This window comes from Callorhinus ursinus, unplaced genomic scaffold (genome assembly GCF_003265705.2).
Source record: "Callorhinus ursinus isolate GAN/ISIS: 27379988/994484 unplaced genomic scaffold, GSC_fseal_2.0 scaffold8, whole genome shotgun sequence".
NCBI lineage: Eukaryota > Metazoa > Chordata > Mammalia > Carnivora > Otariidae > Callorhinus > Callorhinus ursinus.
In genome coordinates this window covers 48,945,161-48,958,696 of record NW_027397070.1, presented here as the reverse complement: position 1 = coordinate 48,958,696, position 13,536 = coordinate 48,945,161, and the positions used below count along the sequence as shown (strand labels likewise).

The 13,536-nt window shown below is 43.1% G+C and overlaps 1 protein-coding gene across 7 annotated transcripts in view; it reads left to right on the top strand.

Annotated features, from left to right (window-relative positions):
• The first annotated feature begins 380 nt into the window (after positions 1-380).
• Positions 381-13,536, top strand: part of NOXRED1 (NADP dependent oxidoreductase domain containing 1) — a 26,133-nt gene continuing 12,977 nt past the window's right edge. For 3 of the 7 annotated variants that reach the window (XR_012379099.1, XR_003207637.2, XM_073895644.1), the window contains exons 1-5: positions 460-1,137; positions 2,841-3,037; positions 5,319-5,499; positions 6,111-6,262; positions 7,103-7,325. Coding sequence is in view for 1 of the 7 variants with exons in the window: in XM_073895644.1 (XP_073751745.1) it covers positions 983-1,137; positions 2,841-3,037; positions 5,319-5,499; positions 6,111-6,262; positions 7,103-7,325 (908 nt within the window). In the remaining 6 variants the exon portion in view is untranslated. The other 4 variants (XR_012379097.1, XR_012379095.1, XR_012379098.1 and 1 more) reach the window with 4 other exon arrangements.

Sequence of the window (13,536 nt, the reverse complement as noted above, 5' to 3'; positions counted from 1 at the left end):
AAAGGAGGATCCCATACTTCCCTGTTTCTAGTGCTCCTAGAAGTAGTGGAAAGGGGCGCCTGGGTGGCTCAGTTGGTTGAGTGTCTGACTTGATTTCGGCTCAGGTCATGATCTCAGGGTCGTGAGATCAAGCCCTGTGCTGGGCTCCGCACTCAGTGGGGAATCTGCTTGAGACTCTACCCCTCTCCCTCTGATCCTCCCCCCTCAAATAAATCCTCGGGGTGGGGGGGGGAAACTAGTGGAAAGAATTCCTGTCCTCATGAGGCAGGTCTGAAAATCTCTCTGTGGGGCTGGCCCCTTTAAGGCTCAGAGACTGAAGTAATCTGGTAGCTAAGGAGTCATAATGACAGCTTTCTTGGGTAATTCTCCCTGGAAATGTATTCTTACTCTCCAGGACCAGAAGTACTGAGGAGTAGTGCCACCTTCTCCTCACTTTGGTTGGTGAGAGATATATGTAAACGGGCTTATGTATCTCTGGCTTCATTTTCTAAAATCCAACTGTCCTTGCCCTAGGCAGGGGACCATGTTAGTTATTTTGGGCTCTTTCCTATCCTTTGGGGAACACAGAGTTTAGTGAAAAGAATTCTTCTGAAGTGTGGTGTACATGCCCAGTTCTATTTCTAAGGCTTAGGAGGGAGTGGAAGGGAGAAGGTCCTGGCTCACGAGCATCTGTGAAACCCACTGCTAATGTAAATGCATCTCTTGAAAATGTGCATGTAGCCTATGTGGAGGAACGTTACTTTGGATTTTTGTTCAGTTTTTTTGTGAATCCAGGTATTCCTGATCCATGGGCAGTCAGTGCATAGGAATCCTCCAGGACTCACACTGCAAGTACAGAATGTGGGAGGAGAGAGGTGCTGAAGCCCACCATCACAAGAGCCTGTGACTTGGGCACACACCCTCCTGCATAGACTCCCTCGTCTTCCAAGACAGGGAGCCAAACTGATTGGCATCTGTCACTGCAGGAGATGGTGGCTTAGAAATGGACATGCTAGGGGACCTTGAGTCCCTGCAGTTTGAGTATGGGATTCAAGAGGAAGATCGCAGCTGGCTCTATTTGCAGGGCCGTTCTCGAGGGCTGATGATCAAGGCCTGTGCCCATGCAACCTTCTTCTGCAAGCTACTCTGTAACTTGAGGTAAGCTAGGTCTCCAAGGTAGGGCAGATGGAGAAGAATCTCACCGGGGAGTATCCAAATGACTTAAACTTTCTATATTGGAGGATACCTTTGGCAGGGGGAGTGTCTTCCTACCTATTCCAACCCACAGTCAATCACTGTGGTCTGAAGGCACTGGGAAATGCATACCAGAGTCCGCTGGCTGTGGTTACATAACGAAGCACAGATTGTGGTGACTTCCTTTTGGTGGGTGGATTGATTAAATGATCATTCATTCACCTATTCACTCACTCACTGGGACCACCAGCTTGTCTTCCACAGCTACCAATGACTATCCTGTGGCTGTTGGCTGAAAATGAGGTTGGTTCTCCCTTTCTGGGCTAAGCTAATAGTGGAATTCTCCCTAACAGGAAAGCCACCTGAAACTCTGGGGGTCCTTTTCGTCAGCTGACTTGCATGAAACCCAAGGATACTGATTTGCAAAGAAGCTCAGTCTAGTCCTGACCTCTGGTGTCTTTATACAATGCGGCTTCAGACACTTAAACAGGAAGTGTGTGAGAGCCAGGTGCCTAAGCCCAGACTCCTGGATTCTATAGGCTACTCCTGGAACATTGGTAGTGCTCCCCCGCCCCCAGACTACTTTTTTCTGAAATTAGATCAACTCCTGGATGGTGGGACCAGATCTGAATTGAACATATTACAGATATAGCAGATACACAAAGAGGCAGGCTGCTTTATAAGTCTGCTGATTAGTTGACTGATAAGAATACATAAACTTTCTGGTTGCATCCCAGATGAGTGGTGAGAAACCAAAATGTGAAATTTCTGGGAGGCATTTTATATTTGGGAGGATCAGGCACAGAGTAAATGCTTTCCTTTCAACCTAGAGAGAAGCTTTAAATAGAATGTGGCTTGTGATGTTTATCACAACACTGGAAACTCCAGAGCTTAAGTCTAATTTTAACAGAAATAGAGAACAAATATAAGATTGTCATATAAAAACAGAAAACAATGCCTTATGTATTCAGAGGTCAGACTTTGTTCACCTTGGGCCAAGGATACACATCCAGAACCAACAGTAAGTGAGCCTCTGGAAAGAGTGGTCTCAAACCTTTGATCCTCAATTTCTCAGGTTTGTTTTCCCCTATATACCACTTCCTTTTATAAATCGTATGTTTGAAAAAAGCTAAGTTACCTGGTTACCCAGGTGTATGCAAAACTAAAATAGCAAAGCAGAAAGAGTAGGTATGTGGTAGAAGAGGGGTATGCTTACCATGATGGCAATGAAAACTGACAACTGTCTACACAGGAAGCAATGAAGCAACTGGCCCACAGTGTTCCAGGATGCTGCATAAACAGCAGTTCACAATGATAGTTTTGAGTCAAACAGTTAAATATTCAGACCTTGTGTTTAAGAAGGCAGGGAAATGCATGGTACATGTAACAACAACAAAATATGATCATTTAAAAACGTTTTAAACAAGTTTCAGTCCCTTGAAGTGGGACGCTTTACTTTGTGGAAAATTTGCTCAGGGGGAGCATTTCATTCCCCAGCAATGCTGAGTAAGTGGCACCTAATTGGAATGCCTTATCTCTAGAGTACTTCAGGGGCCACCAGGCTGCCACATGAGGAAGTTAAAGCAGAGAACATCGGAGGTTGACAGTTAAGAAGAGCTACAGGGTTCATGTGTATTTATTTATGTGTCTGTGTGTTCATTCTCCAGAGAATCATTCCATGAGAAGCAGACTTCCAGCTGTCCCTTGACTGGATTGCTTACTGGCATTCCCGATGATGATGAGTTAAAGGTGGGCATCATTGGAGGTGGTCACCTTGGGAAGCAACTGGCTCGTGTACTGCTTCAGCTTGTCCCCATCCCTGCTGAGAACCTGAGGATCTCCACTCGGAGGCCAGAGGCCCTGGGTGAGGAACAGTTTGTGGCCGAGAGGGATTTGGGTGTTGATGAGGCCATTTTGAAAGGGTCCCTTGAATAAGGAGTCCCTGCATGCAGCATACTGAGTTCTCTGCTTGCTAGCCCTGAAAGAAGCCAGAAAGATGTGTGTGTGTGTGTGTGTGTGTGTGTTTAAAGATTTATTTATTTATTTATTTATTTGAGAGAGATCACGTGCGTGCGAGTTGGGGAGGAGCAGAGGGCGAGGGAAAGAGAGAGAGAATCTCAAGCAGTCTTCCCACTAAGCACGGAGCCTAAAGCAGGGCTCCATCTCCTAATCCTGAGATCATGACCTGAGCTGAAATCAAGAGTCAGACGCTCAACCTACTGAGCCACCCAGGTGCCCCTTAATCACCATTTTAATATACCTTTTAAATTTTTCTTGTTTTAATATATTCTTTACTTATCACTAAAGAACTGAATATGTTTTATAGCTTTATTACCCGTTCCTTTTTTTGAGTTCTTTTTGTCCAGTTTTTCTGTTGGAGTGCCTGACTGAATTTTTCTTTTTAATTTGCAAGCATTCTTTCTATATTAAACTTAAAAAGAATCTTACCATGTAAAACAAATTTCTCAGATTTCATCAATAGGACTAGTATATATGTTTCAATAAGGTGCATATATTCTTTGGAAAGCACTATATTTATTAATAATAAAATTACAGTTTTAGAACATCCCTGCATGTTGTGTAAGGAAGAAAGAATTCAAAATGCTTAGCATCAGGGTGCCTGGGTGGCTCAGTTGGTTAAGCGACTGCCTTCGGCTCAGGTCATGATCCTGGAGTCCCAGGATCGAGTCCTGCATCAGGCTCCCTGCTTGGCAGGGAGTCTGCTTCTCCCTCTGACCCTCCCCCCTCTCATGTGCTCTTTCTCTCTCATTCTTTCTCTCAAATAAATAAAGAAAATCTTAAAAAAAAATGCTTAGCATCAGATTATTATTATTAAAGATTTTGTTTATTTGACAGAGAGAGAGAGAGAAGAGAGCATGAGCTGGGGTGGAGGAGGGAGAGGGAGAAGCAGATTGCCTAGTGAGCAGGGATCCCAAAGCAGGGATCATGACCAGAGCCAAAGGCAGAGGCTTAACCGACTGAGCACCCAGGCGTCCCTTAGCATCAGATTCTATACAATTTTGAGAACAACCTGTGAAAGAAGTATGGACGTGCATGTTTTCTAAACTTCCTCTTTGTCCCATCCATCTTCTAGGTTTATGAGTGCCCAGATAACATCAGCGTCAAATGTTACATTATACCCTTGGTGGTTAAAATAAGAACTCACTTCTCCAATGTCTGTAATATTCTGTTTTCCAACAACCCTTAAAACATACTACCTTATGTGAGTTTACATTTTTACTTTTGAAATCCATATCGAATAAGTACAAATGATTAACTGCCAGTGACTGAATGTAAATACATGAGTCATCACATTTCTCTCAACGTTTAAAACTATCCTGTTAAAATAACAATAAGTTGCGGGCACCTGGGTGGCTCAGTTGGTTGAGCGACTGCCTTCGGCTCAGGTCATGATCCTGGAGTCCCGGGATCGAGTTCCGCATCAGGCTCCCTGCTCAGCGAGGAGCCTGCTTCTCCCTCTGACCCTCCCCCGCCCATGTACTCTCTCTCTCTCATTCTCGCTCTTTCAAATAAATAAATATTAAAAAAAAAAACTCTTGGGACTACACCAAAATAAAAAAAAAATTAACAATAAGTTGCATATACTTTACTGAAACTGTAAGTATATCTTTCCAAACTCCTCCCAGCCTCTGCCCTATGTTCTTCCATTCTCTTAGCCTTTCCCACCAGCTCAAGCCATGTGATTTCTCAAAACCTCAGTTTCCTCGTCTATAATATAGGAATAATACTAGTCTCAGAAGGTCCTTGTGGGGACTGACTTAGATAATGTATGTAAAGTACTTTGTACACTACCTGGCACATGATAAACCATCATTAAATTAGAGCAAGAAGGCTTCTTCCAGATTTTTTTCTTCCTAACCAACCAACCTGAAAAATTCTAGCATTTGGTCTAAAAGTAAGATAGGATGAATTATTATCTCCAGCACGGCTGCAGTGACACTAGCTTTTTTGATGATGGGGTTAGGGCGTGGCCCATGCCTTTTAGAAGACGTCCGGAGGGGGTCTCTCTGATTCATGTGGAGAGAGGACTTGAGAAAAAGTCATTGTCATCCTCTCCCCACAGCTGATGTTTAGGTCAAACTCCTTTGTAATGTGATCTTTCTTTCTTCCTTTATCCCTCCCAGATGAGTTCCAGAAACTGGGAATCCAGTGTTTTTACCATAACCCTTATCTGGTGGACTGGGCCAACGTGCTGTTCCTCTGCTGCCTGCCCTCTCAGCTGCCTAATATCTGCCTAGAAATTCAAACCCGCCTGGAGAAAGGTTGCATCGTGTACAGCTTCGTGGCTGCCGTCCCAGTAGCCAGGTAGCCTATTAGGGTGAGTGGGAAGCTGGCAGAACTGCTCCACCCGCTCCTATCTGGATCCTCCCCCCCACCTCCACCCCAGCCCCCTGCCTCCCCCTTGGGGTCGGTCATTCCCAGTAATAAGGTGGAAGAGCAGCTTCATCTGCAACACCCAGCCAGCCTTTCTAATTGTGTCTTCCCCACTTCTCCATAAACAGCCCTTGTGGGTGGACTGTCTCCGTTGATGGGCAGATGGTTAGAACTGCAATGGAGCATTGCTTCCCACCACTTGAACCTGACTTGTGTTCCCCTTGTGCATCAGTGGGAAGTCAACACCATGAAAAGTGATTGACAGCATGTGTCAAATATTATTTTTGTACCCCTGCTGTCTAGCCTAGTGCCTGGCGAGAGACCACATTCACTAAGCATCAGGTAGACTGCCGAACAAGACAACGGTTAACTGGTGCCCTCAGTGCTGCCTGCACCCACGGTGGCCTCTGAGCGGCGCCGTGCAGGGCAGGAAGTCGCAGGGTGGGGGGGAGGGGGTTGGATGCGATCCAACGCAGTGGGTCATGGAGTGGTTTATGGGAGTACTGGCTCTGCACTCCCTGTCTTGGGTGCTTTCCTTTCAGGTTGAAACTCCTACTGAACCACACCAATATCTTGCGGCCTCAGTATCAGTGTGTTGAAAATTTTGTCAACATCTGGGGGGCCAACAAGGACATCACAGCTGCCCTCCAAGATCCTATGATTCTTCAGGCTACCTGTCCCTACAGTCCTGCTGGTACTGGCTTGCCATGTTTTTGGCATTCTTTTAAAAGTTACTTTCTTCTTGGCCTGGTGCTATTTTATAATCCCAGTGTGTGTGTGTGTTGTGTCTTGGGTATGTGTGTAGGGGGCGTACAGGCTGGACATATTCGCAGCTATTTAGGTTTTTTGTTTTGTTTTTAAAGATCTTACTTATTTGTTTAAGAGAGCGCACACATGAGCAGGGGGAGCAGCAGAGGGAGAGGGAGAAGCAGGCTCCCTACAGAGCAGGGAACCCGAGTGGGGGTTTGATCCCAGGACCCCAGGATCATGACCTGAGCCAAAGGCAGACACTCAACCAATTCAGTCACCCAGGCACCCCCAGCTATTTAGGTTTTGAATGGGAGCAGTTTTGGTGGCAAAAAGCCAGCCTTCTTTAGGGAAAGCAGAGAAGTCTGAGCACTTAGACCTGTTAAGGCTAAACTAGAAACAGCCAGAGGTAAGAGCCTATTTAAACAAGAGGATGTGATGTCTGGCACTACATGGCTTTTCCCTGCTCTAATCTTGTATTTTTCCCTGGTCTCTTCTCCTTATTGGAAGGATCATTCTAGAGATTTCGAGGATGCTTTTGTCATTAGCAATGTTTACATTAGTCATACCTGTCCTCCTAGGGTAGGGGTAACACACAATTTGTTATAAAGGGCACAATTAGGGCTCTTGGCTTACAAAGAGGAGTGTTTGCTTATCTTCAGGTTCTTTCTTACGACCAACCTATCTTGAAAAAAAGGTGGTTGTTCACTGCCTGGGGGTTGTCCTATATTCTAGGCAAACCCTTTTGGTGGTGCTAACTGGTATTTCCCTCCCCATTAATGTGTAGGGGGAATAATCCTCAATATCAAGTGGTTGGAGGGAGTGTTATACGCGGTCCTAAACATCTGCACCGCAAGGGACATGCCTCACTTACAAGTGCTGCAGCTTCTGAATGAACTGTTACTCTCTGTGCACTTTGAAGACTGTGATAAAGATGGAGCATCTTGCCCCAAATTTCAATTACATGATTTTGTCAGCCAAATCTATAGCAAGAACCTATCTCAGCGAAGGTAAGGCATCAGACAGCTGGCTATTCTAATTTCTCCTGCACTGTTGTCTTAGCAGGTGCTTTTTCTCTCTTTTTTTCCTTTCATATAATCTTAAAATTTTATAAAAATAATACATTCTTGGGTTTTTTTTTTTTAAGATTTTATTTCTTTGACAGAGAGAGACATAGCGAGAGAGGGAACACAAGCAGGGGGAGCAGGAGAGGGAGAAGCAGGCTTCCCGCAAAGCAGGGAGCCCTGACGCGGGGCTTGATCCCAGGACCCTGGGATCATGACCTGAGCCGAAGGCAGACGCCTAATGACTGAGCCACCCAGGCGCCCCAAATTCTTGTTTTTTTAAAAAGGTTTTATTGATCTGAGGGAGAAAGAGAGAGTGAGAGGGAGAGAGAGAGAGAGAGTGCACATGAGCAGGGGGGGAGGGCAGAGGGAGAAGCAGGCTTCCCGCTGAGCAGGGAGCCTGATGCGGGGCTCGGTCCCAGAACCCTGGGATCATGACCTGAGCCGAAGGCAGTTGCTTAACCAACTGAGCCACCCAGGTGCCCCCAAAATAATACATTCTTGTAAAAAATCCAACTAGTGGAAAAGTGAAAGCCCTCCTTTGTCCCCCAAATACCATTTGGTTTTTATATTTTATCTTTTTATCTATACATTTTAGAAACATGCAGACTGTGTATACTGATTTTTCACTTGCTACGTTATAGACACCGTTCTATGTCCGTACAATCATATCTACTTCATTTATGAGCAACTGCATAGGTATCTTTTGGATACATTAATTATTTCATTAAATTTATTCATCTTATTCCTTCTTGATGGCGATGTAGTTTTCCCATCTCCCAAATTCTGAATACGGAGCTGCCACTGAACATTCTCGTACTTACTTTGCACACCTGTACCAATAATTCTCTCGGAGGAACATCTAGAAGAATGTACTAGAAGGATATTTCTGGGTCAGAGGTTATATATATTTTACGTTTGATAGGTATTCCCAAGTTGCTTATCGAAAACGTGGTGCTCATTTACATTTCCACCAGTAGTGCATGAGTGCACCATTTCTCTACAGCTTGATTACTTGATCAATCTTTTTAAACTTTGGTGATCTAATAGGGAAAAATCGTTGCCCTTGTTACCAGTTACCAGTGATTTCCATGCCATGAAATTCACTGGTCACATTTTATTTTATTTTATTCTATTTATTTTAAGATTTTATTTTATTTATTTTATTATTTTATTTTATTTTATTTATTTTATTTTATTTACCTTATTTATTTTTTATTTTGAGAGAGGGAGCGCGCACCAGTGAGGGAAGGAGCAGAGGGACAGGGAGAGAGAGAATCCCAAGCAGACTCCCCGCTGAGTGCGGAGCCCGACGTGGGGCTCAATCTCAGGACCCTGAGATCGTGACCTGAGCCGAAATCAAGAGTTTGACGTTCATCTGACAGAGCCCCCCAGGTGCCCCCACTGGATACTTTTTAATCCTTTTCTTCCTTGGCTATTGAACATTCCATCCTCCTTGAAGCAATCTCTTCTCTTGACTTTCCTGCTACCCTCACATTCTCCTCATTTTATTCCTGTCTCTCTAGCTCCTCCTTTGCCAGCAGCTTTTCTTTTGCCTCCTCCGGTGTCTGGGAGTTTTCAGGGCTCTGTCCTAGGCCTTCTTCGCTTGCCGCTCTACACTGTGTTCACGGCTGTGCTCTTCCACTTCAGGGACTTCGGGTGCTATCTTTACACCAACAGCGTATGACTCTGTATCTCTAGTCCAGATGTCAGCTTGAAACCCGGGGAAGCTTGTGGTCACCATCTCCCCTCAAACTCAACAGTCCAGAAGCATACCTGCTCTCCTACCTGCTCTGCTGGTGTTTCTCACCTAATTACATGCTCTTCTGCCAAGCTGTTCAAGCCAGAACTAGGGAAGTGATCCTTGATTCTCTCTTATCTTTTGTATTCTAATTAATCACCAATGGCCTGTGAAGCACTTTCCGTTTGGGGATTTTCCTTCCCCCTTAGCGTGTGATTCCTTTCTCTCTTGAATGTTGGATCTCTTTTTCCTGGCTCCCTCTTCCCCTGGCACGGTTTTTTCTTTCATAGTGGTGGCTCATATCCTCCTCCAATAGCTTCCTTAGGAAAGAATGCATAGGAAGTAACTTAAAGAGACTATGTCTGAAAATGTTTTTATTTTAACCTAATATTTTATTGAGAACATAGCCAGGTATAGAATTCTAGGTTAGAAGTGATTTTCCCTCAGAATTTTAAAGGTATTGCTTCATTGTCTTACAGAGCTGCTATTGAGAGGTACAGTGCCATTCTAACTCTTGAATTCATCCTTTGAAATCTGTTTCTTTTCTCTCTGGACGCTTGTAGGATCTTTTGACCTTAGTATCCTGAAATTTTATGATGTGTCATGATGTGCGTCTGTTTTATTTTATTTATTTTTCATGTGGGTCTGTTTTAACTCACTGTGGTGAGTTTAAGGGTGAGCCTTTCCTTCCCCCCTCCACCCTTAATTTAAAAAAATTTTGTGAAATATAACACATACACAGAAAAGTACATATCCCATAAATACATAAATATCCAGTTTAATAAACTATTGTAAAGGAAATACCCATGTAACTGATACCCATAAAAGAAACAACATTCAGTAGTCCTTTTCAATCTGAATGTCAAGTTCTCCAATTTTCTCCAATAATTTTGTCTCCTTGCCTGTTTTCTTTCTTCTTTTTCTAAATATTTTATTAGTCCAGTGTTGGACCTCCTGGACTGGTACTCTGATTTTATCTTTCCTCCTTTTTTTTTTTAAAGATTTTATTTTATTATTTATTTGAGAGAGAGAGAATGAGAGATAGAGAGCACGAGAGGGAAGAGGGTCAGAGGGAGAAGCAGACTCCCCGCTGAGCAGGGAGCCCGATGTGGGACTCGATCCCAGGACTCCAGGATCATGACCTGAGCTGAAGGCAGTTGCTTAACCAACTGAGCCACCCAGGTGCCCTCTTTCCTCCTTTTTAAAAAAGGGTATTATTTATTTGAGAGAGAGCACAAGCAATGGGGAGGGGCAAAGGGAGAGGGAGAAGCAAACTCCCCGCTGAGCAGGGAGTCAACACAGGGCTCAATCCCACAACCCCAAGACTATGACCCAAGCTGAAACCAAGAGTCAGATGCCCAACTGACTGAGCCACCCAGGTGGCCCTATTTTGAATATTTTCTTTTTTTTTTAATATTTTCTTTATTTATTTGAGAGAGAGCAAAAGTGTGAGAGGTCACAGAGGAAGAGGGAGAAGCCAACTTGCCGCTGAGCGCCAGATTCAGGGCTCTAAGGACCCTGAGATCATGACCTGAGATGAAGGCAGACGCTTAGCATTTACTGGACTGAGCCACCCAGGGGCCCCTATTTTGAATATTTTCAAAGATTTTTTAAGAATCTCCAAATATTCAGGGGCGCCTGGGTGGCTCAGTCGTTAAGTGCCTGCCTTTGGCTCAGGTCATGATCCCAGGGTCCTGGGATCGAGCCCCATATCGAGCCCCACATTGGGCTCCCTGCTCAGCAGGAAGCCTGCTTCTCCCTCTCCCACTCTGCCTGCTTGTGTTCCCTCTCTCATTGTGTCTCTCTCTGTCAAATAAATAAAATCTTTTTTTAAAAAAAAAGAGTCTCCAAATATTCCTTTTTTATGTAGCATACTGTTGTCATTTCATTATGCAATACCATCTCTTATCCCTTTGAGAATGTAAATGAGAGAATTTTTTTTCTTTGAGAAGTCTGTTTCCTTCAGGTTGTTTACTGATCATTTGTTTTGGTGTCTATCATTCATTTGAGAAGTTTTATTCAAGTATATGGAGAATTTTGCTCATATTTAAGATCCCAGTACTAGAAAGTTGCTTGGAAACTCTGCAGTCAAATGTTCTCCCCCTGAGGTATCCCCCTTTTGGAAACTCTGTTTGCGCTACTGTGGTCTTTTCTGCAGAGTGATTTGATCGGCTGTTTCCTTGGAAAACCTTGAATATTGATATCTTTAAGTCTTTGGGACCCAACTTGGGGAAAGAAAGCTGTGTATGTGTGTAAGAAGAGGGGTGGTCTTATCACTAGATTTTTTTTTTTTTTTACTTTCTTCCCCCTCTATTCAACAAATCCTTTCCTTCAACAGTGCCTATTGTTCCCCTGTCCAGAGACTCTCTATTTTACCCTTCCAGAAAATAAATAAATAAATCGGGGGAGGAGGGACAGTCTCCTGACTGTACAGCATTGGGTAGGGTGCTATGAGGGTCTCTATCCCTTTTAAGATTTTCAACCCATCATCCTATTTTTAGTCCCATCACACTTCCAATTCCTGATGTGCTTCCTGAGTCTTTTGCGGGTTTTATGATGTAAATGGACTGTGTCTTGGTTTTCCCTATTGCTGACTTCAGATTCAGCTCAGTGTTATCATTTGTCCATATTTTTTCCAGCTTCCAACTTGTTGCTCTTGTGTTCTCTCTTATTCTCATTTTAAATTCTTTGCCTATTTTTCTTTTGGATTGTTTGCTTTTATTTGTTGTTTTATAAAAGGTTTTTAGGGGCGCCTGGGTTGGCTCAGTCATTAAGCGTCTGCCTTCGGCTCAGGTCCTGATCCCAGGGTCCTGGGATCGAGCCCCGTATCGGGATCCCTGCTCCGCGGGAAGCCTGCTTCTCCCTCTCCCGCTCCCCCTGCTTGTGTTCCCTCTCTCGCTGTGTCTCTCTCTGTCAAATAAATAAAAATAAGATCTTAAAAAAAAAGAACCTCTTCATCTTAAGATATTCTGTATTTTCTTCTAGTAATTTATTTTTTAAATATTTAAATCTTTAATCAGTTTGGGATTTTTAATATCTTCTATTCATTTTGGAAAGCCAGTTGTCCTAACATTATTTATAGAGTAGCCATTTCTTTTCCTACCAATTTGAAATAAGATTTTTATCATTTGCTAAACTGCAAGATATTCGTGGGCATATTTTTGGACTGTATTCTGAACTGTGGACCTATTTTTCTATTCCCATACTATGATTAATTACTGTAATGTGTATCTATATTTTGGTATCTGGTACACCAAGTCCTTTTTAATATTATTTTCCAGAATCTTAATCCTTCTTACACATTTATTCTTCATGTGAATTTTTAAAAAAAGATTTTATTTATTTATTTGAGAAACAGAGCATGGGGGGGAGGGGCAGAGAGAGAGGGACAAGCAGACTCCCCACTGAGCATGGACCCTGACTGGGGGCTGGATCCCAGGACTCCAAGATCATGACCTGAGCCAAAGTCAGACACTTAACTGACTGAGTCACCCAGCCGCCCCCTTCATGTGAATTTTTGAAAAAATGACATGAAAAATTAGAAAAGTAACAAATGTTTAGAGTAAATAGAGTATCAACTAAAATGTACCAAACCGAAAGTGAAGGTACCTGCCTCAAATCCCCTTCTCCAGAGGTAACTACTATTAATATATGCTGTGACAAATGAACTTGAAAATAGGCTATGTTTTTAGTGTTAAATCGCTGAGTAGGATGTTTGCTCTTGGCTTCTGGCGCTATTTATCAAGTTGAAAATGAAAAAGGAGTGATAGAATATCATCATTTTGTGACCTCTAATGAAATAATGAATCTAGGCAACATTAGGTGAAAAGTTGATGGGGGAACTTCAGAATGAATAGATCAGACTGAATATATTAATCAGTCTTAACACTGAAGAAGGAGAGACAATGTGTTTCTGGATAAAAATAGACACAAATTAAAAAAAATAGAAACAGATGAGATATTCCTATAAAAAAAGTCAAACCTGAATTTGATCAAATCTATAGATATAAATTCAAGAGACAGGAAGGTGTTAAATGACCATGAGATATAATCAGCAAAATCCAGAATATGGGAAACTTTAGAGGATAAACAACACAATTTCTTCAACAAATAAACTGCAAGAGAACAAAAAAGAGGAAGGGGAACTTATAGATTTTTTTTAAATGTTTTATTTATTTATTCATGAGAGTCAGAGAGAGAGAGAGAGAGAGAGGCAGAGGCAGAGGGAGAAGCAGGCTCCCACCTAGCAGGGAGCCTGATGCGGGACTCGATCCTAGGACCCTGGGATTGAGCCCCACATCGGGCTCCCTGTTTGGCAGGGAGCCTGCTTCTCCCTCTCCCACTCCCCCTGCTTGTGTTCGCTCTCTCTCTGTGTCTCTCTCTGTCAAATAAATAAATAAAATCTTAAAAAAAAAA